Here is a 23,908-nt window from a genome sequence, read left to right on the forward strand (position 1 = left end):
AAAAGCTCAGCTGCTAGATCTTACTTCTGTAGTTCATGACAAACATACAAAACTGTAGATGCACCAAACACAGCAAGACCAGTAAGACAGATGACAAGAAGATCCAGAAACAAGAAATAAAGTATATTTGCTCTTAGAAACAAGGGAGAAGGTGTGAAATAGGATTCTTGCAGTACTGGCAAAGTTGCTGTCAGCATAAATTACTTGCTTCAGCAAATACCAAATACAGAAGCAGGCCTGTCAGGGTGCCAGACTAGTTTAAACAACCACACTTCCAGTGAAGCATTTCTATGGCACATGTTTAGTTCAGATTTCACTGCTTTTCTTCTGTTTCCATATTTTCATCCTTGCCTCATGTCCTCTCCTTTGCGCAGCTATATCATGGCAAGAATTTGATGCTAAAACCAAGATGGTTTTTTTGGAGTAACTTGCACAGAATGCCTTCCTGAATGATGCACATGAATAAAGCTATGACTGCTAGCATTGCATTAAGGAAAAAAAAAAAAGATGAATGAAAAATTAGTTTATAGCTATGTAAATTTGGATTATTCTGACTAATTGAAATAGCCCTGGAAGAACACTTATTTCTGGTTCCCAGGATGTCAAAAATCTTCATTTCTATCCTTACTCCACAGAAAATGTAATGAAGTTCTGAATTGTTATGGTGGCACAGGCAAAACTAAATGAGTTATCAAAAGATAAAAGCCAGCACAAGAATAACAGCTCTTGAAGACTTTCTATACTTATATCCTGGTCCTACTACATGAACAAACGAGAATAATGAAAGTAGGCAATGATTTGAAGACCTTGTGTGATTCTTTCACCATACTACATGCTCAGGGTGTCTTTTTCCAGCTCTGATGTAAAGATATTCCATAACAAAACACTTACTCTATCAAACTACCAAAATCCCAATTGTTTTCCAGTAGTGTCTGCAAGATCACACTACATTTCAAACACCTGCCAACACCTCTGAAAATCACTTATAAACAGTATCAATTTAAACAGTACGGAGAACATAATGCTATGCGATGACAGTATTCTAGGATCAAAGATCATCCAAGTTTGCTTAAGGATAAACCAGAAACTTGGCACTCATACAACGCATTTTTTTCTATCTTTAAATGCTGTCAAGATATTAAAAAATGCTTCTCTCAGATCTTCTACAGTATTCAGATGGAAGTGTATAGGGGGAAGAAAACTGAATAATAACAATATAATTAGAAATCTAATACTAATTCTAATAGTGGTGTACTGCTGTATACTAATTCTTACTAATTGTACCCAATTAAACTGCATGTAATTCAAGTCCTAAAGTGACTAGAATAGTAGAAAGTCATTTATGCAAGTAATACTGCGTAATTCTATTTCTAGAAAAGCTGGGATTTTAAATACTTAACAGTTACATTTTTATATAATAAATTGTTCAAGAAGCTGCCAAAATGTGCCATAACCATGAGATAAGCAGAAAGATGCTTATGCTGTGGAAAAAAAACCCAATTATATGAATATATAAAAAAGATTTCTAAAATACTTTCTTTCTGGAATTATATTACAGGTTTTTAGTATGGTTTCCAATTTTAGCAATAAATTCAATACCACCATCAGTATAATTAGGAAGAGATAGTGGGCTTATTTTGGTTATACCTGTAAGAACTGTATGCTTGTGTGTATTACAAAGCCACATGTATCATTCTAACTACTTTATTCTAACAATATATAAATAATTGAAAGCTATGTACCCACTACAATCCCAATGAAAAAAGGCAGTCTGGCACCACCACAATGTGAATTACAATGACACCTACATACAAACAGAAACTATGAATGCCAATTAATTTTGATGTCACTCTCTTATTCATTCATGGATTTATCAAAAGCTCACTGATATCAATGCAGAGTTTTCCACTGCCTTAAAGAGCTTTGAAAGAGAACTAGCCAGCATAAACTTCTGATAGTTGTCTGCTTTTACAAAGGTCAGCATGATTAGCAGTATTTTTATCTTGGGTCATCTTAAACTTTACCTTGTTCAGTTTAAGCATTCACAAAAAATGCTGACTCTCTAAATGTCAAAGTAGCCTACACAAAAGGAATGCAAAGTTCTTCCTTCTCATGGGGCAAATCAGGAAAGGCCCCTCATGAGTGGGACCAAACAGTTAATATCTGTGATTCACTTAAATCTTTAGTGACTATTTTGGTTGAATCTTTTTTTTATATATATATATATATACAAAATATCCAGACACACTAAACTGTCCCTCTCCACATGCACCATGCTAGTCTCATTTTGAAAGCAATCACTGCTTCCAAGCACTGTGCATGGGAAAATAAATATCAGACAGGCTAGGAGTACAAGTTTAAGACACCATCTGATCCAAAGCTGCATCACAAAGACTGCTAGGTGTTCTAACTCCACAGGGGGGTGGGGTCTTCTCATAGCAAAATGACTGACAGAAATACTGCTTGCTTTCTCTGTGTTATTTCCAGATAGCAGCAAAAGCCTTGCACAGGTGACCAAGGCTCGCATGGCTATACACTAGAGATTCGAGCATTTAATTCATCACCATCTAAATTCATAACATAGTTTAAATAAAAAAGTCAAGAATAATTTTTAGAAGAGATTTTGCATGGGATGGCACGTAACGGAAACCTGGTGGTCTTTTTCTACAGCAGCACTTTGTACCCATGACCTGAAAGTGGTTTTCCTCATATTAAAAAAACAAACAAACAAAAGATCAGCAATGATTTACCCAATAGGAAGAGGAAAAATAGATTCACATAAGATAGATAAAGATCCGAGAAAGTGATCCTTGAGTAGCTGTTCTTTCTAGTTTCCCCTATTCCACTTAAAAGACAGAAGTCATCAAACTATATCCTTGCTTAGCTGCTTCATGACACGGTCTACGTTTCTACTGAGGCAACATGAATTATTTCTCAACATATATTTTTCCTATCTAGATTATCTTCACAGAGGTTTCACAAAGCAACAGTTGATAAAAAGAAGAAACCTCTCTTTTAAGCTTATAAATAAGGATATCGCTTTCACTTGACAACTTCCCAAAATTTTTTATTGCATGCAGGATGGAAAACAGTTTTCAATTTAAATAAAAAAAAATTAATTCCTACATATGAGCTAGATTTCTATTTTTCATCCATGATTTCTTCATCACATTGATGATTACTGTCTGTAATTCAAACTCGCAGTGAAAATAAAAACCCAAGGAGAAAAATGAAGAAAGCAGCTTTCTGAGAAGCCACTAAGTATCAGCTCAAGTAAATGGACCTACACTGCTTCACATCCAGCTGAGGCTCTGATCAAAAGCAAAGAACTCTTACATTTATAATATTAAGGTATATAAAGCACATAAATACAGGTTGTTGGATATACACAATATTTCTTTATATGAAATGGATTAAAATTACACGTGCCTCTGGACAATTACAAAACCAGGTGTAGATTTGTTCCTTGTCCCTGATGTGTGATTTCTACATCTTTTCCAAAAAAAAGATTCCTTTTCTGTCACTGAGAATCATTATGTCACCCTTCAAACAAATCACTGCATATTCATGAATTAAAGCAGAGACAGAATGCACAAAATCAGCACTGTTATTTTGACCAAAATCATGAATTCATACGAGCATGCTATATCAACAGATTTCACATATTTTCTTTCTTCCACTAGAAAAATGGTCAGCACTGTTCTGATAACCGAGGCTACAAAGTAATGACGTGCATTGTGCAGATAAAACTTTAAATAAATTTGCAGCACAGAGCTATACCAAGATCCATGCTGTGAACTGTGAGAATTTCTCCTGTGACTACACTAGCACTTGTTTCATAAATTGTGGCTGATCAAAGGTAAGGGAAATATTAATTAAGAGCTTAAATTTAAATTCTGCCAAATCATCTATACAGTGGTATACAAACACAAATATGGAAATGGGTAACTAAACGCATGGTTTGCACTTTGCTACCTGAATACTAGACCTACATTTTTATCCATTACTTTTTTATTCTTCTTGTACATCCATTTATGGCAATAGTTACATATCATCAGTTTTACTGCTTTATCTATATAACCAGTCATTCTTCTATGTCAGGAAATCTCTGAAACCTATCATGAGGAAGAAAAAAAATCTTAATACAGAAGGAATAGAGGACTGTGAAATTTCAGAAGTTGAGAAACTATATAAATGAGTATAATTTTTCAGTTTTAATATAGAATCATAGAATAGTTTGGGTTGGAAGGGACCTTAAAGATCATCTAGTTCCAACCCTTCTGCCATGGGCTGGGACATGTCCCACTAGATCAGGCTGCCCAAGACCCCATCCAACCTGGCCTTGAACACCTCCAGGGACGGGGCAGCCACAATTTCCCTGGGCAACCTGTGCCAGTGTCTCACCACTCTCATGGTGAAGAATTTCTTCTTTACATCTAGTCTAAACCTGCTCCTCTCCAGTTTATACCCATTGTCCCTAGTCCTATCACTACAACCCTTTGTAAGCAGTCCCTCCCTAGATTTCTTGTAGGCCCCCTAGGACTCAGAGGAAATGGCACTATGTAAGCTTTATACTAAATGCTCCTTTATAAGTTATAGAAGTGTTTGATGAGTTTGTATTTTCATATCCACAAACCCAGTAAATTTGTAGAAAATTCTGTCATAACGCTACCTAGGTGCTGTGCACTAAACTTCTAAATACTCGTATTTCCAATCACTTCTTGTTAAAAGAACTAGATAACTCATTTAGAAATCTGTTAGATCTGGCAGTATTATTTGTTTTCTTATCAGAAACTCTTCCACCTACCCTCTGTACTAAGTGTGGCATTTCACTCAAAATTACTCATGACCTCTAACAATGGAGAATCAATTTTTTCTATAGACTTTTACAGACCTTATGGATTTCTTCCATTGCTTGCTCATTATTTTGCAATGCACTTTTCAGTATTTGCCAATTTATCAGAAAATGTAATTGGTGTGATCAGCTCCATTGCCAAGGAGTGTCAGGTGGGATTTAGCTGACTGCCCTGAAGCAACTGATCTAAACCATGGAATTCTAAATGGGAATACGGTTTCATTTTTGTAGTTGTTACAATTTTATGGTCTTCAGCCACAAATTAATCACAGCCAATTGCACAGAACTGCTGATGTTGGGACATTACGTATTAATGGGGTTGCTATTTTTAATGCTGTTAAGGTGCTGTTAAGACTTGGCTGTTGAAGAGGCCGGGGCAGCACGCTATGTAAATCTGTGCTGACCTGGAGGACAACACACAGTTATATGAAAATGTTTCTTTCAGGACACCACAGGAGAAGTAAGAAAAAAACTAATCATTTTTCTTCAGAATACATGAAGTAGACACATGGAATCATAGAATCACCAGGTTGGAAAAGACCCACTGGATCTTTGAGTCCAACCATTCTCTACATGTGGGAGGACAATGTATTTCATGGTGAATCTGATTTCAATAAGGCTGTAGCACATAGATGTATGTAGACCACAGGGATTAAGCTACCACATCAGCAGCAGAACAAACAGAACATAAATGGAGAAGAGAAAATTTCTATTTTTTAATATTAAAAAATATTTTTTTTTAATTTAAGACTGATAATCTCAAAAGTGTGGCTCAAAAATGGTCTGAATGTGGCCTGCAAAAGAACTTCATCATGAGCATGGGCTCAAAAATGGTGGTGAATGCAGTTAAATCCAGTTAGCAGCTGGTCACAAGCGGTGTTCCACAGGGCTCAATATCGGGGCAAGTTCTGCTTAATATCGTTATCAATTATCTGGACAAGGGGATCAAGTACAGCCTTGGTAAGGTTGCAGATGGCACCAATTTGGGTGGGAGTGTTGGTCTGCTTGACGGCAGGAAGGCTTTACAGAGGGATCTCGACAGGCTGGATCAACGGGCCCAGGCACATTGTATGAAGCTTAACAACGCCAAGTATCAGGTCCTGGACTTGGGCCACAACAACCCCATAGAATAATACAGGCTTGGGGAAGAGTGGCTGGAAAGCTGCTTGGTGGAAAAGGACCTGGGGGTGTTGGTTTACAGCCAACTGAATATGAACCAGCAGTTTGCCCGGGTGGCCAAGAAGGCTAAGAGCATCCTGGATTGCATCAGAAACAGTGTGTTCGGCAAGACCAGGGAAGTGACCATTGCCCTGTACTCAGCACTGGTGAGTCCGCAACCTGAATACTGCTTTCAGTTTTGGACCCCTCACTACCAGAAAGACATTGAGCTGGTGGAGCACGTCCAAAGAAGAGCAATGAAGCTGGTGAAGAGTCTAGAGAGCAAGTCTTATGAGGAGCAGCTAAGGGAATTGGGCTTGTTCAGTCCCGGGAAAAGGAGACTGAGGGGATACCTTATAACTCTCTACAACCACCTGAAATGAGGTCATCACGTGGTGGCTGTTGGTTTGTTCGTAACAAGTGATGGGACAAGAGGAAATGGCCTGAAGTTGTGCCAGGGGAGGCTCAGACTGGATATTAGGGAAAAATTCTTCACTGAAAGGGTTGTCAAGCATTGGAACAGACTGCCTAGGGAAGTGGTTGAGTCATCATCTCTGTAGATGCAGGATATGGTTTAGTGCGGACTTGACAGTGTTAGGTTTAAGGCTGGACTCAACCATCTTAAAGGTCTTTTCCAACCTAAATGATTCTAAGATACAGACATATACAATCTTTTTCTTAACAGTTCATCTTTAAAATCATTCCCTAAACTGCTCTACTTCTACCAAATGAGGTCTTCCAAATGAATCGGTGACTTTCCCAGGTACCATTAAACAACTGTTACCAATTTCAAGAAATTCTAAATGTTGCACACACTGAAATCCATATTGCACACACCAAAATAATCCAACAGCTCTCTAGCACATTCTTTTTATTATCTGAACTAACACGTATTCAGCCAAGAAACCTAAGCAATAGGATTGGGACTAGAATTTCAATATTGCAACCTACTTCAGAGGTAGGTAGGTATGCTAAGTTCAGCATACATTCTGACAATGCTGGAGACGGTATTTGCCCTTTGCAGCTTGTCTATAAAACATCAGGAGAAAGAAAAGTCTTATGTCTTGAGAATACCTAGCTAAATAACAAACACTAGTGGGGGTTTGTTCCTATTAAATGCCTTATAAATAAAACATCTTAACTGCCAAAGAGAATATCTGATTATATCCACTGGCACCCAATATTCTCCATTGTCCTCAGATATGGTACTAGAAAATACACATCAAGTGTACCAATGGGGTGTTTTGCTCTCTCTTTGCAAGTAGATGGACAAGGGTACGCCAATGTGTTTTTCCAAGTGAAGAAACAGTTTAATACAATAAAATTAAATCCAATTACCAAATCTAGCACTTTTTTATTAGTAGTTATTTAAATTTATGGGTATATGCAGTGTCAACACACCATGAAATGAAAGAATTATCAATTTCTAGCATGAATTAGTTGATAAAAGGGACTGCATTAAATGCAGAGTTGTTGAATAAATCAGTAATGCTACAGTGGTTAATTACAAAGTTACTTAAAGGAAAAGAACCTGCAGTATTTCACAGTGTATTAAACTTGCAATTGCTTCCTAAGTGACTAACAGACAGTATTAGTAAACACAATACATTCTATAGTGGACTGCAGGAAATGCTTAAATGTCTTTAAAAACCATAGTTCAAGGCCAATTCCATATTGCTTACCAGTCAGGTGACAGAATATTGCAAACTACACTTAGCTTTCACTTAGTAGTTGCCATTAGTAGACTGCAAGTGCAGCATTAAAGGGGACTCTGTAATTAGGCTTATTTTCCTGATGAGGTGAAAGATGCATGGAGAGAAGTAATGTAGTCAGTGATATTTGACAGACTAATTGCAGACTGAGTGGTCTCACTCTGTCCCCCAAGTCTCAGGCAACTGTCATGGCCAGTCTCACAGTGATTTTGATGCTATTTCCCACATTTCTCATTTTTTCAAGTGCAATCAAACCCCACTGTATTGGACACATGAATTTTAATGACAGCCACAGACAGCTGCAATTTCCCTCAGTAAAATAAATGATTAATTACTAAAACAGAGTATGCAATATATGTCCAGAGTGACTTATCCCTACTGCTAATCGTAGCAATTACCTTACATTTCTAAAGCTCTACAGCCAGTATGGTATTTTGCAGAGCTGTGAAAGAAGCATGGGCCGGCACTAAATAATTTACATTCCGAATTAAACAAATTACAGACAACATATCTTAATTTTCTCTTAGTTTTTCTTACACTACTAAGGTCACTTCTGATAGCCCCATAAAAACATATAAAGTAAAATTATGTAGTTGATAACCTACATATTTCATAAAGAATATAGGTAAAATGTGACCTGTAGAAAATCTTGCCTAAAAGTAGGCAAAATTTTCTTTTTATAGAGACATTCAGTAAAATTAATCAACAAGCTCAATATCTAAAGTTCGAACAAAAAAAACCATTTCCACTGACTAAATGGATTCCTTCCCATAGTACCTGTATTTTTTACTGTGTTTACTTCAGCATAAAGATCTTCTCCTGCCAGGCACAAAACCTTATGAGTTTTCCTAATATGTCTCTTCCTGAAATGTTCTACCAACGCTTTCAACAAAGTCTAAGCCCTTAACGTCCCCTCAATAAGCCAGCCTTCAATATTGCCTCAGTTAGCTACAAGTCAAATCATAACAAAGTCAATAGACGGACATAATTTCAGACTCATCTGAAGAGTACAGAAAAGCCCATACTGCTTGTGAAAGAGGCATTCTATTTTCATTACTGTTGATCACAATAAGTAAGGAAGAAGCTACAGTTAATTTTTAGAAGCCCATTGACTTTGTGCAATTAATTCATGGCCAGAAATACAATAAATATAGAAAACATAACAGCATATGGAGGAAAAAAGATCATACAGCTGAAGACCAGTAGAAAGGCCTGTCTGAGATCAGAAGGTAGAAAGTGAAGAACCCATTTTTTAGGAGAGGGTAAATCTACCAATTTCATGTATCCAACTCACCAAGTAGACTTTGAGGGAAAAAAACCCAAACAGTTTAATAAACATCACTGAGAATGAGAGAAAAGGGAGATCAAGAACTACTTGTAACTTACAGTCTACTTAACAGCTTGTATTGTCTTATATGTTGAAATGGCTTCTATCAAGCTGTCTGTGCTGCTAAACTCTGGTAACTCATGAAACTTTGCAGCCCACAAGTCTTCATTACTCCATTTATTGCACATTTTTCTACCAAAAATGAAACATCCATGAGAAAAACGTGCCGAATCGATTCAGACATACTTTCTGAACCGACTTCTGGTGGATCACTGAGAGCCAGGGTCCTCCAGGCCACTTTCAGCTTTGTTCAATGAGGTTCTCAAAGCATTAAGGGACTTCCATGGCCAAAGCTATAAAAAATTATTAGCAGACATTTTCAAGGTATTTTTCATGGAAAGTGAAATGGGAATTCATTCTCTTAACTGAATGATCATTCATTAGTCTTTTACTAAACACATTACCTAATAGCATTCTCAGTCTTACAAGTTACTGCCATGTCTTCAATTTCCCTTTTCATGATAAGACTAATAACAAGCTAAACTCACAGCTTTATAAATCTGCAGCACAGTACAGCACATATTGTATGCAGTTTTCCATTTATATTCTTCAATTACAAGCAACTGTAACCAAAAAAAAAGGCATATTGTGCTAGCTGATCTTACACTTTGGCAGATCATAATTAAATTGTTACCTAGAAGCAGCACTCAGTGCTTAAGAATGATTATATTGAATAATGGGGCTAATATTTTAACTCAATTAACAAGTTATCTTTCAATAAAGCAGTGTGCACTACTGTAATGTCTTTTTCTATGGGTAACATCAGCTATAAAACAGAAATACTGCAGCTTTTTTTCTGGTACTCATGTGTAATTTTTCCTATGTAGACTGTATGCTTTGCATACTTTTTCAAGTGGATGCACACGTGACATTATTTTTATAAACATAGTTATTTTATATTGTCATAGGCATAAAACATTTCACTTCTACACCATGTAAGCCTGCCAGAGACTATGCTTGACTACACCTGAAAATGCAAGAGTGTTCTATGATAAGGAAACAATTTTTATTTTTATGTCTCTTAATTCTGTATTGTTGTGAGTTTAATTTATAATATTGGTTGGGGTAGAAGTGATGTTTAGATTAAGAAATTACATCTGGTTACAATGACAACAGGATACATTCTCCACGGAAACTGCCTGCCAAATATGCTCAGTTGACTTGTTTATCAGATTCTTCAATACAATATTTCAATTTATGGAACTATATTTTCCTGGAATCTTTCGCTAATAATTTAAAAGTGGCATAATCGTATAAATGTCTGTATTTATGAAGATAATCAAGTTGTGTCATTCCAATATCCATTTGTAATAAATTTCAAGGGCAAGTTCTCTTTGGTTGTTCAAACAAACTATTTAGGTTGTTCTGAATCATATTCTGCTTGTAGTTTAATTCCTAATATTTTAATGTGTTTTAAACACTGTGAATATACTGTTGTCACTGCTCATTCACTCTCCTGCAATTATACTAGGGATGATGTCCACTATATAGTGGACAAGCTAGCTATCTTCTTTATGGAGACAGGAAAATTGCGTAGTTTAACAATGATCTTGAAAAGTATTTTTTTGCTTCAAGAATTACTATGTGTATTTATATCAGCAGAACTGGAATATTGCACTACTTACTTAAACAGCTAGTTAGTAGATAAGACTACTAAAAGGTATGCTCCTACATGTCATTTTACAGCATTCTCTGTACCTTTTCTATCAATGATATTATATAACTCACTCATTAAAAAACAGAATACAAATAATAATTTCAGGTAGTAAAAGTTTTCAACAATCATCAGATTGGTCATTTCATTCAAGCTATGTAGAAGTTTTGTTTATCTGTGTACTAGAACAATGTATACTACTACTAGGATATTCCATCTCAAAAGTGCTGAAAGAATAGAGGTAAATTAAAGCATATATATGTTATATATGAATTACATATAGCATCCAACTAAAGAATTAGAAAAAGGCCATTTTGATTTCAAAAGAAAGGCAAGACAAAGAAAACGAAAGGACAGAATCACACTGTGTCACAGTCAGATGGGAAAATGGAAATTATATGGTACAAAAGAGCAATTAAGTAAAAGACTGAATGATTAAGATGAACAAATAAAATTAATATGAGTTACATAAGGAGGCATTAGTAACTGGACATGAAATTCCAGTGAGCTGCATGAACACCTTGTGTTTCTTTTGTGGACATTACCTGGTGAATAATTTTAAAGATGAAGTACTATGAGACACAACAAACCTCCATATAGAAAATCACAGTATATTCTTACACAACTTTAACTTAGTAGGTTGAACATGAAATTCTTAACACCTACTATCATGGTAAGAACTGTTCTGAGCAAAGCATACAGTTATTCACACTAGAAGCAACAGAGCATGCTGCCAAATTTACCAGCTGAATGTTACAACTGCTATGCATCACAATATTATAACTCTTATTTATTTCTGTATGCATTAGGATTAAAAAATCTACTTAGTTGACAAGAATTCTTAAATTTATTTAATCTTGTGACATTATATAAGCAGGAACTGATTGAGAAATAATGATTTCAATTCTGGGCCTGAACAGATGCACCCTCTCCTGGGTGGAAAACTGGTTAGATGGCCAGGATTTACCACCAAAGAGTTGTGGCAAATGGAGTTAACTACAGCTGGAGGTTGTTCACTTAGTGGTGTTCCCAGGGCTCAGTGCTGGGTTCAGCCCTGTTCAATGTCTTTATCAACGACCTGGATGAAGGCATTGAGTGCACCCTTAGCAAGTTTGCAGACGACACTAAGCTGGGTGGAAGTGTTGATCTGCAGGAGGGTAGGGAGGCTCTGCAAAGGGATCTGAAAAGGCTGAACCGCTGGGCTGAGTCCAATGGCACGAGGTTTAACAAGGCCAAATGCCGGGTCCTGCACTTGGGGCACAACAACCCTATGCAGTGCTACAGACTAGGAGAAGAGTGGTTAGAAAGCTGCCTGGAGGAGAAGGACCTGGGAGTGTTGGTTGACAGCGACTGAACATGAGCCAAGAGTGTGCCCAGGTGGCCAAGAAGGCCAATGGCATCTTGGCTTGTATCAGAAATGCTGTGGGGAGCAGGTCTGGGGGGGTTATTCTCCCTCTGTACTCGGCACTGGTGAGACCGCACCTCAAATACTGTGTTCAGTTCTGGGCCCCTCACCACAAGAAGGATGTTGAGGCTCTGGAGCGAGTCCAGACAAGAGCAACAAAGCTGGTGAAGGGGCTGGAGAACAGGCCTTATGAGGAGCGGCTGAGAGAGCTGGGGTTGTTTAGCCTGGAGAAGAGGAGGCTGAGGGGAGACCTTATTGCTCTCTACAACTACCTGAAAGGAGGTGTTAGAGAGGAGGGAGCTGGGCTCTTCTCCCAAGTGACAGGGGACAGGACAAGGGGGAATGGCCTCAAGCTCTTCCAAGGGAGGTTCAAACTGGACATCAGGAAAAAATTTTTCACAGAAAGGGTCATCAGGCATTGGTAGAGGCTGCCCAGAGAGGTGGTTGAGACACCGTCCCTGCATGTATTTAAAAGATGGGTAGACGATGTGATTCAGAGACATGGTTTAGCAGCAAATAGGAATGGTTGGACTTGATGATCTAAGAGATCTTTTCCAACCTAGTGATTCTACGATTCTAAAACAGAAGGTGATTAATAAGCCAAACAGCATACAGAAAACCTCTAGCAAGCTGAAGGAAATTGGAAGGCATAAGGCTTGCAATCCAGCAAAACTGTGCTATTTAGGAAGACTAATGGATAACTATCACAGCTAAACCCTTGACAAAATCAAAGTAGGAACCTTTAATTTTAGCCCTTTTATTTGAGAGAGCATTTTTTTTAACTTTGAAGCTCTCCTCTGAATAAATTGCATGTGACTTCATACTGATTAACAAAGGCAGTAAGAAAACCGAAAAGCTCTAAAATACTAGTGGAGAAAAATAAAATTTAATTTGATCTAAAGCTTGCCAATCTTTTGGTAAAAGCTCAAGAGAAGCTTTACATTCTGCACACCAAGATGGCAGTATCCATTAAATTCTGCTATAGCATAAATTTTCTGACCTCCACCATGCTGAGGTACTACTATTTATACTTCTGCATCAACTCCTTATATTCAAGAAATATTAAAAGACATCAACTCCATAAACTTTTCTGACCCTTTTCTGCTGCTTAGCACATTAATTTGCTTAGCTTATTAATTTAAAAAATTAATTAAACAAAAAGTGAGTGATTACCTCTTGAAGAACCCTCTTCATTTTCAGAAGCAAAGTCTTTACAGCTGTACAATCTTGCAGCATCAATCTGAAGGGTAAAGATTCAATGCCTCCACCTTCTTCCAGACCAGTAAAGGGCCACTCCACAGATGGACTCCCAGCTAGCTGGCTAACACGAGGGTACCTGGCTTCTCCTTGGTCTACATCCCTTGATAGCTTCAGAGACAGGTTCCTTACAAGAGAAAAAATAGATAAACACTGAAATATGAAAAAGAACTCAATAATTTTTGGCTTTAAGTTCCTTTCAGTTTAAAGACACAACACATATTCACTTTTTGAGCCTGTTAGCATGAATGGCTATAACATTTGTATAGCCATATGGTGTTAGCAATAAAATATGCATTTATAAATGTACCATTTTCCATTGAAATCATGCTCTGGCCTTCAAAAGAAAGTATTTTTCTTAAAACATAATATCCTATGGGCAAAACTATTTTATTTCAGTTCAGCTTTATGAAAAAATTAATATCGTGCACTTTCAAAAGCTAAATCATGTTATTCCACCTGCTTTGACTGACTTAGAATTCAAAAAGAAAAACCACCAAAGAAAATACTTCCTTCTTTGCTGGTGCACTGACATAAGATGAACAAGCTATTCTATAAAATGGAATTTAAAATTCAATTAATCAGTATTTACTCTGAAGTTTGGTAATAATTGAAGCTATTTAAGCAGAACATGAAACTGAACAACACTAAGTTGTAGTTGAGAATCCATTAAAGACAGCAGAAAGATTCAGAAAGATTTTGATGGACTTCAAAGGTAACAGAATACCATTATTTTGCTGCAAACATACTATCTTCCTTTAATATCAAAGCAAGGTATCTCTAAGAGCTTGCCATGGGGCAGCAAATCGTGTGAAAGCCAACAAGACGATGTTGGGGCTGGAGTACACAACAAACAAGGAGAAGCTAAGAGAGCTAGCTTTGCCCGGCCTTCTCAAGAGAAGACGAAGGGAATCTCATTGCTGACCACAGCAATGTACACACTAGGAGGATGTAGAGGTGATGAAGCCAGGCTATCCTTAGGGATGCACAGCAACAGGATGATAGGCCATAGACAAACTACAATGCAGGAAACTGTGACCAGATATAAACACTTCAGTTAATTTATATTTACTCACTTATTACCATGAGGATGGTCAAGCAAAGTAGCAGGGGTTCAGAGATGCTATGGGACACTCATCCTTGGAGATATTCACAACATAATGCAGCAAGCCCCAAAGTAACCTGTTTTAGTTGGAGTGGCTTCTAACAATGGTTTAGAATAAAGACCTGCCAACGTCCCTTCCCACCTGTGTGATTCTATGATTCAGATGTCATAGATTCAATCAGCTAAAATTAGCCACAATCAGCCAAAAGTTTAATAGCAGAAAAATAATTTAAATAGAGATTACTTGACGTTTTGGTCAAACTTAACTAAAGACACAAAGGATTTTTCTGCCATGAAAGCATTCAAAACTCTAACACTGAACCCATTTTCTCTTTGACCAGCAGGCAAAAAGGACAAATCTGAAGGAGAATATATCTGAGAACGTAGCTGCATTGTGCAACAGTGGTATATTATATTAATTACTATCAAATTACAAAAGTGTTGTAACAGCAATGCATGACATCCATATTCATACTAAATTAATTCACTACAATTAAAGATATTAGCATAAGTGGTGAAGAAAATGACAATTATTCATTTAATATACAGTTCCAATTTTCTATTCTGTTTGAATTTTCATGCAACACAAAACTGATTCTGAATTTTAAGCATGGCCATATACAGGAATGACAAAGAATATTTTTCCACGTGCAATTTTCCTTAGTTAACTATGGTTTCATGGAGCCACACACAAAAAGGGATTAATGCGATATCTCAAGACAGGCAATTCCCAATGACATAGTAACAAACTGGAAATGAGGCTACTAGAGTTATCTTTTATGGATGGTTTACTTTTATATTTTGCAAGCTATGTAATGTGCATTAGAGACAATGTGTTAGATCAAGAAATGCACCGCAGAGATCACAGATATGGACAGATGCTTACGATGGCCAATAGGACTAAAATTTTCTAATCCAGGCTTTTCAATACTTCATAAAACAATGGAATCAGCCTGTCTTAATTTTAAATACATTGAAACAACTTTGTGAGTGGAACATTTTGCAACTTTAAAATAATATTCTGAGGGGGATGGTAAAGAAGCTTTTGATTGAAGGATATTAAGCCACTTCTGATTCATAGCTTTTATTAAAGAAGCCTCAGGTGTAAATCACGCAATGAAAAAAACCAACTTTTAACTGACCTTTCATAACATAGGCTACTTTAAAGGTCTATAAAATAAGTCATATTCAAACTATTGGAATCTACACTTTATAAGATTTATGTAGCCAGAAAAGCAAATTATTTCAAGTGAGTAAGGGGAAACAACAAGGTCCTCTCTTTCCCTGTCCAGTGCCTGCAGGCTGGGAGATGAATTATTGCTTAGAATACTCTGCATTTTCACTTTGCAAGTCCCACCAAGTTTCACCTTCCTCATGATCCTGGAGAGGCATCTTATGGGGGTAAGATTCCAACACTGAGAAAGCACCAACTTAAGATGTAATGCCTCCCAGAAGGAGTTTTTTACAGCACATCATCAGGGAGAAGAACCTGGCATCAACAGCAATTCCCTGCTGCACCAGTAACAAGGAAACAAGCAGTACTCTTGGAAGAGACACAGAATTTATGCATAAGCTACAAATATACTGGAAATATAACAAATTTTAATTTCAACTGCAGAAAAAAAAATGTGTTCAATGACTTCAGTGGGCTTTATGTTGACATCATACTGCTTAGCACAATAAATTACCATAGTTTCAAATACAGAACCTCGTACTAAAGTATGAAAAGCACAGTAATAACATATCCCCACTCACAGTCATAAGAGTTTAAAGTCTAACTCAGTTACTCATCATTAGCGGCTCAGAGCTGGTACACAGTGAGCATTTAGATCATACAGTACCTCTGAATACTCTCAAAAGAATATAACTGAGCTGTGACTGAAAACCTCTTCACTGTCTGATATAACTTCTACCCGCTGCAGGAAAAAGCTCATTTTAAATTCATTCCAGAACTGATATTTCATCAAGTTCTTTATTAACCATGTCCAGGTGGTCTATTACAGTATTATTATGTTAATCCACTGCAATTCATCTCAAAGCAGCAGCAGAGATTTAGCAAGGGGAAAAAAAAAAGTTCTTACTAAAATTAGAAGTTTATCCTTACTAGTAAAACACCTCTTTGCCTCTGAAGTTGGAGAAGGGGCTGGTTTCTCAACTAGTAGTGCAGGACCTCCATACAGAGGGCCAGCCCCCTCCACCTTCCAAAGATGGGTTTATTCTCATCTGTGACAGAACTTTTGAAAGTGTGGATAAAATGCCTTAAATGTTCTATTTTAATTACTAAAGACAATGTATTTCATTTAAATTACAATATTAATTCTATAATATTATCAACATAAAATATTTCAGAAAAGTAATTTGGTCAGCTTTAAATACATGGCTCCTGTTTGAGATCTAAATTTGCCTGACATACACACACTTAGGCTACATCCCTACTTTTATAAAACCTTACTTGTAAATGTTCCTGGGTAACGGAAGTCAGTAAGTGCTAAAATGAAACGGCTTGACCCAACACAGCTTTCACTCTTTCAAATGATTACTTGCCATGATTTGGTTATCAGTAAAAGCAAATTGGATGGGATCACTCCATTTCAGAAGATGCCAGCAGTGCAGATGTGCACTAAAGAGCCAACGCGTGTAGATGTTACTTCAGATCTCTGAGCACGGCTATGGAGTCATGATCTCCAAGCTTGAGATGGTAAGTCTAGCCAGACTCTTAGGTAAGAGTCAGCCTGTTTCAAAAGGTCTCAAATGAACTGTGGATGCAGTGGCAAATCACCGCTGAAAAGAGTGGTAGAAAGCTGCTCTTAATTTTCTCCCAGGCATTAGGGACTTCACTTCCCATATAACAGGTGTCTGTCATATTCTGTTTGATGAAGATCAGGTGAAGTCTGACAGACATCACACTTAAAACTCTGTGCAGTCCTCTAGATGAATATCATAGGGAAACAGGTAATTCAAGTTGCTCAAGTGGTATCAACCTAAAGTTTGTGGTATACTACACAGCTGCATGTTACATTTAAGGGGACAATAGATGACAACAGAGATAAGAAAGGTTAATGACAGTAGATTTAATGTCATTATAAGGTCTGAAAATCCACAGAAAATTTGTTACAAATTTGTAAATGTTCAATAGGGTGAAAAACTGCGCGACTTGATGGTATAATACTTTGGGCCTGCTGGCTTCTTTCTCTTTTATCTGGACACATCCACGGAACACCATGAATATATTTCCCTCATTTCTAATAGATATAAAAATCAGAAGCTATCATATCCACATTTAGCAAAATGGTAGTGCCATCAAGTTAGAGTTCCATTTCAAAAGCAACCTCTATTGAAATAGTGAGATAGCATGATAGTAATCAATCAGTGACTTTTAGAATTTTAATAGACTCCATAAATCCAATGCAACTGCATGTTAACTAAATGAGGAAAAGACACAATGGTGCAGCTTCTTTCAAAGCTTCTTTCCCTTAAGAAGTTAGAAAAAGAACAACTTGCTTATTCCAAAGCATTTTTAAAGGGACCCAAAGATATGCAGCTTGAGTGAGTTTTTCTTCCTTTCTTACTAACCCTCAAATCAATGATTTGAAGAATTTACAGTAATTTGAACTTCACTTACACAAAGATCCCCAGATTATGTGGAGTTTAATCTTCTTAGTTTTCACCAGCAGTGCTCAAGACATGGCTATAGCAGAATTAGCCTAAAATAATACAATTGATCCCATAGAGTCTGCACTTGATACCAGCTTAACAGAAAAGAACCCATGTAATGCTGTGGGCATCAGGAAGGCTCTGCAAGCAGACAAAAAAACCAGCCTCTATGGGAAGATTTGAACATTCTTTCTTCTCTGAGGGCATATCTTCTAAAGCAGAGACTTAGAAAAAGCCTTAAACCACTTATTTTCAGTGTTTGAGTTTGCAACTGTATATATATATTATATACAGCTGTATACATATTGTGCGTGTGCATATATATACATTTTTATATATGTATAGTTACAAAATTCATATACACACAATATGAATGTATATAAACTTGATCTTCAGAAATATTTCAGCTGCAAACCTTTCTTATTTGTTCATAACTTGGTCCACCAAGAAACAGATGTCCTTCTACACCAGCAAAATCTTACTGGCTCCATGCAGACGTTATATCAGAAATAATCCTGAAATCCTCTTCCTACCAACCAGGCATCTTTCAATCCACATTTTCTTCTCTCATACAGAACTTACTTTCGTTTCTCATCAACAGCAAATATCCTAGGGTATCTTTTTTTAGAAAAATCACCAATTGCTATTTTGGAAAAGGTCCATTATTTATGGACCACATAAGACATAAAAGAGCAACTACTTCTGATTTTCAGAGAAAAATCTGCCTACACCAAACACTTTCAAAATTCAATGCATAGCACTGTGTGGCTCTCTTACAATGTACATTATAGTCAAATCCTACAATCACCCCAGACTGAATCTTTCTCTGAGGAATATCTTACTAATCTCACTTGGGACACATTCTGTTCTGAACAGTTTACACTTGAACTATATTGATACATTCATGGAAAGAAAGAATGCCCTTTCCCCATATTAAAGTAGAGATGAGGCACACACTTTAAAAGCACGTTCCTAAATATTCCAATGAGTGTATCAAATAATTTTCTGCTAGGTGCCTAAATATCTTCAAGCTCTGGTCAAGGAGGATAAAAATTGCCAAACTCCTCACTAAGTTCTGAAAATGCAGCCCTTTCAATACTGAGAAGATAGAAAGATAACCAGAACACTTGGCTAATTAACCTCATTAACATTCTTTGGCATCACAATTTATACCTCTCTCTGCCTCACACAATTTCTCAACACTATTTTTGTTCTAACAAAGAACGCTTCAAAAGTTATGGGGATGATATCTCACAATACTAAACCACACCTTGTCATAAGGTACATATTGTTTGGCATCTTACAGCTTTTAAAACTATGTATCATTTATTGGTACTCTGATGCTATGATTTTTCAAGGTCAGTCTTTTAGAAAAACGATGTTCAGTATCTCACTATTAAACTATGCATCCACACACAAATGTGCACATGAACTCTAATGGCTAGTGCTGCTATAAGTTAAGAGACTGTCAGCCTTTTCCATTATAACGCCTTTTCTTTCAAAGGTTTATATCGCAGTAATAAAGATTTCCTTTGGGCAAGAACCTGCTGATCATGAAATATGGAATCAAATTAGAAGAAAAAAAAAGCCTTCCATTTTTTAGCTGCTGGTAAAGTACAGATGATAAGGGCACGTCAAGCATTTCTTTGCTTTCTCTAAATTCTACAGAAGTCAAAAGCTCTGTTATATCTCTCGGTATATTAAATATATCTCTATATCCCCTAAACTAGCACAAACAAAAACAACACTTCACACTTCAGTCCTTTTCTTCCTCCTGGAATCTATTAGGAAAATTTAAACGTGATACAAATAAGATGATGTAACAACACACAGTAATCGTATAACATAAAATGAAAAAAAAAACTACTTGGAAAAGACCAGTACAGCTTATTCAGTTTCAAGTCTTAACAGTGCAGTAGTAAAAAAGCATTACAGACAAACCAGCAGAAGTAAATGAGGCTGTCTAGGCATTGAGAGGTTGATAGTGTTTGAATCTTTTTAACTTTTATTTTTTGAAAAACTCAGCATGGGATCATTCTTGAAACTATTCTAGAACTGGTATACAAAACATAAATTTATTTTAATTACACACAAAACAGGCAGTAATTCACATTCAGCTTCTGGTCAGGATATAAACAAAAGAAGGTTTACCTTTTATTTGGACAAAGGATAAATCTACCTGTGATCATTGCAGCCTTTGTAAACACTCCCTACTTCTGACTGGACACTGCCTCAGCACAAATAAAAGCTAGAGGCTCTTGGTACTCTCTCCAAATTTAACTCCAATTGCACTCCACTAAACTGACCAACTCAGCTGACATGGAAATAGAATGACAAAACTTTTATCTAATCTATTAAAGAAGACGGGCATTCAAGCATGCCCAGTAAACTTTATAGTACTTGGGGGAAGGAGAAATATAAATCTGTTCTACCATTGTCACCTTCTAGATCAAAACAACATTTCTGCTCACCTTTGCTCTCTGCTCTAAATGCTTGAGTCTTGCTCTTAGATACCATGCAAATGGAACAGAACGTTTTCAAGTTCTTATGAGGATTTTTAAATTTTTTTTTTAAGGCTGGAAAATCTTGATGGATATGGCCTATGATGACCGCCTTCCAAGAATCACAAGTAGTGCATTGTGTTCATTCAGCTACCAAATTAGTTTCCCTTAAAAACAAATAGTCAAATATTTCTTAATACAGGTCAGAAATTTTTGCTACCAAAGCTTTTCAAAATTCTGCTCAAAATTATGCACATTTCAAGTGCCTGGTATGGAGCCACAGAACTGTTAGCATAGGCTTCAGTGGGAAGATAGGTATGTTAACAGCTAAAGTTTAATCTACTAAAAGGCAAAAGGGCAGCAGGGTTTAGAACAAATATTTGCTTAGTGCCTGGCAGAATTCACAGACACGAGTTAGATAGGTAAGATGGACTTCCAATGAAATCAGAAAATTAAGTGGAAATTTCATACACTATATAAAGGAGACAAGCAACTCTCTTCGTCTGCCTTGGTCTTTAAGTATTTGGTTAAGCACCTAACCACATTGGTGTGTAAACCAAGATAATGATCTTTTGATGAAGCTAATAAGCATTAAGAACACTTTTGTGAAGACAGTAGGCAATTCATTCTATCTTGTGTTGGCTGAGAGGTTCAGCTGAAATTGATAACAGTCAGTTTTAAGGGACTAATTAATATTTACTAAAATATTCAAAGTAGAATACTCTCAGCATTCTGCTTGCTTTCCTTAATGTCCTAATATCTGCCTGCCATCATCCTGGGAAAGTAATTCAGAGAATTCTTTCTGGATTGGGTCCAATTACAGAAGTGTCCTGCCTCCAGACAATGCCAAGGCTTGAGAACAGATACAGAGATCTAAATAAACATCCTATAGGTTATTGTACCATAGTCACACCCAGTCTATGCCTACAGGATTAGATGGTAGCTGACTGCCAGGGACTAGAAAGAATCACAGAATCGCAGAAGAAGAGGGCTAAAACATCAGGAGAGCTGAGCAGTTAGACTTAAGTAATGCCTGGTATGTCACCTAGCTAGTTAAAAATGTAAAGGATCAGAAAATTCCACCTAGTAGTCCTAAAATTTATCATTCGCTCTGTACATTTTCACATAGTCCCCAAAATAATCAGTAATTACTGATTATTCAGCTTTCTGGTTGAAGATAACATTCAATACTCCTTTATCGAATCAACACAATGGACTTTCATTTTAGTAAAAGTATACGATTAAACAAGTGTATCCTTTCTCACTGCCCTCTTTAACAGTTTAAGAACAATGACTATTAAGAGTTGTGTTTAAATTCAGAGGATACTTTCCACCTACTTTATGTAGAGAATTTGATTAATATGTCAGGAAGAAACTACAACTTTAAAACTCATCCTATTTCATTATCACATAAAGTAGGTAGAACCTAATGTTATTGTTAAAAGAGCTTTTAAGTTAAATCCTCTTTTATGACCAAAAAATTAAAGTAGGTAATAGGTTTAGAGATATAATTTATAAAGAAATCCAGAACATGCATGTTACTACATACCCATTCTTAAGAGACAGCAGCCTACTAGAGGGTTTTTTAATACTTAAATTGGATTCGTCTGTAAGGCTTCTAGGAAGCATGACGGAATTAATCTTTTACAAAAATTCCAGTTCCACTGACAAAAATATGAACAGCCACAGTAACTTCAAAAGCCTGATTCAAACAAAAGTAACAAAACAGCATGAGAAATCCAGCACCAATGCTAATTAAATACACCAGTTAAGTATGCTGATACAAAATTTCATGCAGTTCTTGGCACAGCAGCTGCAAATAGTGTATTTTCTTGCTAGTTGAGTATTTGTGTAAATATGTCAATGTGTGCATGTGCATACATATATTTGTTTTCCGTTTTCAAGGAGACTCATAGAACATGCTGAATTGAAAGGGATCCAAAAGGATCATCAACTCCAACTCCTGACACCAAAAAAGGCAACTTAAAAGTTAAATCATATATCTAGGGAAGCTGTTGGACTTATACAAAAGAGTAGCGCTTTTAAGGAAAAAGTGAGAAAGACATTTTCCTCTGTCCACTCGCTCATGTGAAATCTGTTGTTTCACGACTAATGGTTCCTGGCAGACTTATATGGGAAATAACATGTATTTTTCCCACAGTTAAATAATACACACTTTCTGAGCTCCAACCAATACTGATCATAAATTAAGTGTACAGAACAGAAGAAATAAAGAAACTCCCTTTTAGCATAACTGCGTATAAACTACCCAGGAACAGTCGGTCTAACACTTTGAGATAAAGCATTAGCTGGATCTCATTTATGAAGACTGCCAGGTAGCAATGTGGAAGTAAATAAATCACATCCAGAAGTATATCATCTTAAAATGTATGTAAGAAACTAGGAGCTTCACAAGCACAAAGAAGTCCCAGGAAACACTCACCTTCTGGAGGCACAAAGCCTCCCTTCTCCCCTGAATGCTGCACAGCTCAACACATCAACTCACAAAACTGCTATTAGCATAAATAGAGGCAAATAAATTATTAAGAATAAATTCCTAGCTATATATGGGGATGAAAGCTTGCTGTTGTAAGACCCTCAGGGTATTACTTCTTTGTGAGCGTCCTCTCAAACTACCAGAGAGCTTGTAGCCATTCAGACAGGTTTCACTTACAAGGCATGTGCTGCAATATGTGCACTCAGATTTTAATTAGTGAAGTTAAAGCCCTACAAAACCACATGCTCAACTTTTTAAACAAAGGCATTAGAGACCAAACAAAAAGAAAGCAATAAACTAATTAATGTGCAAATTAACCTAATTGCTTGTTCTTACATGTCATAATCAATCACTACGTGCCACAGCAGAAACCTGTTATTTTATCGCATGTGAAACTAGCCCACCTACAGGAGATTACTCTGCCTTTGCCAGTATGGTCTTTAATGTTTTTTCTTTTGGATTGCAAATAACTCATTAAAAAAATAATCAGAATATTTAGTTTAATTTGACAAAGCATTGCAGCAACTTTTCTGTACTGCCCTCTAACAGAATAAAACATTCCTCCTTCCTTCGTTCCCCCATAACATGACTGGCTATGCAAAAGCAAATCTGAAAAACTGGCAGACTGAGAAGAGAGGCAGATTAAAAAGAGATGTTTGGTTTGGTAGACTATGAAGACCCAAAGCCCAGATTTCTGAATCATATTTAAATCTCTCTAAATAT

General features: G+C 36.6%; 1 protein-coding gene across 2 annotated transcripts in view; it reads right to left on the reverse strand.

Annotated features, from left to right (window-relative positions):
• Positions 1–23,908, reverse strand: part of CCSER1 (coiled-coil serine rich protein 1) — a 645,248-nt gene that overhangs the window by 375,333 nt on the left and 246,007 nt on the right. For both annotated transcript variants that reach the window (XM_069855624.1, XM_069855625.1), the window contains exon 6: positions 13,345–13,555. In XM_069855624.1, the coding sequence (XP_069711725.1) occupies positions 13,345–13,555 (211 nt within the window). The remainder of the gene's footprint in view (positions 1–13,344; positions 13,556–23,908) is intronic.

The sequence above is a fragment of the Phaenicophaeus curvirostris genome, chromosome 4 (assembly GCF_032191515.1).
Source record: "Phaenicophaeus curvirostris isolate KB17595 chromosome 4, BPBGC_Pcur_1.0, whole genome shotgun sequence".
Taxonomy (NCBI): domain Eukaryota; kingdom Metazoa; phylum Chordata; class Aves; order Cuculiformes; family Cuculidae; genus Phaenicophaeus; species Phaenicophaeus curvirostris.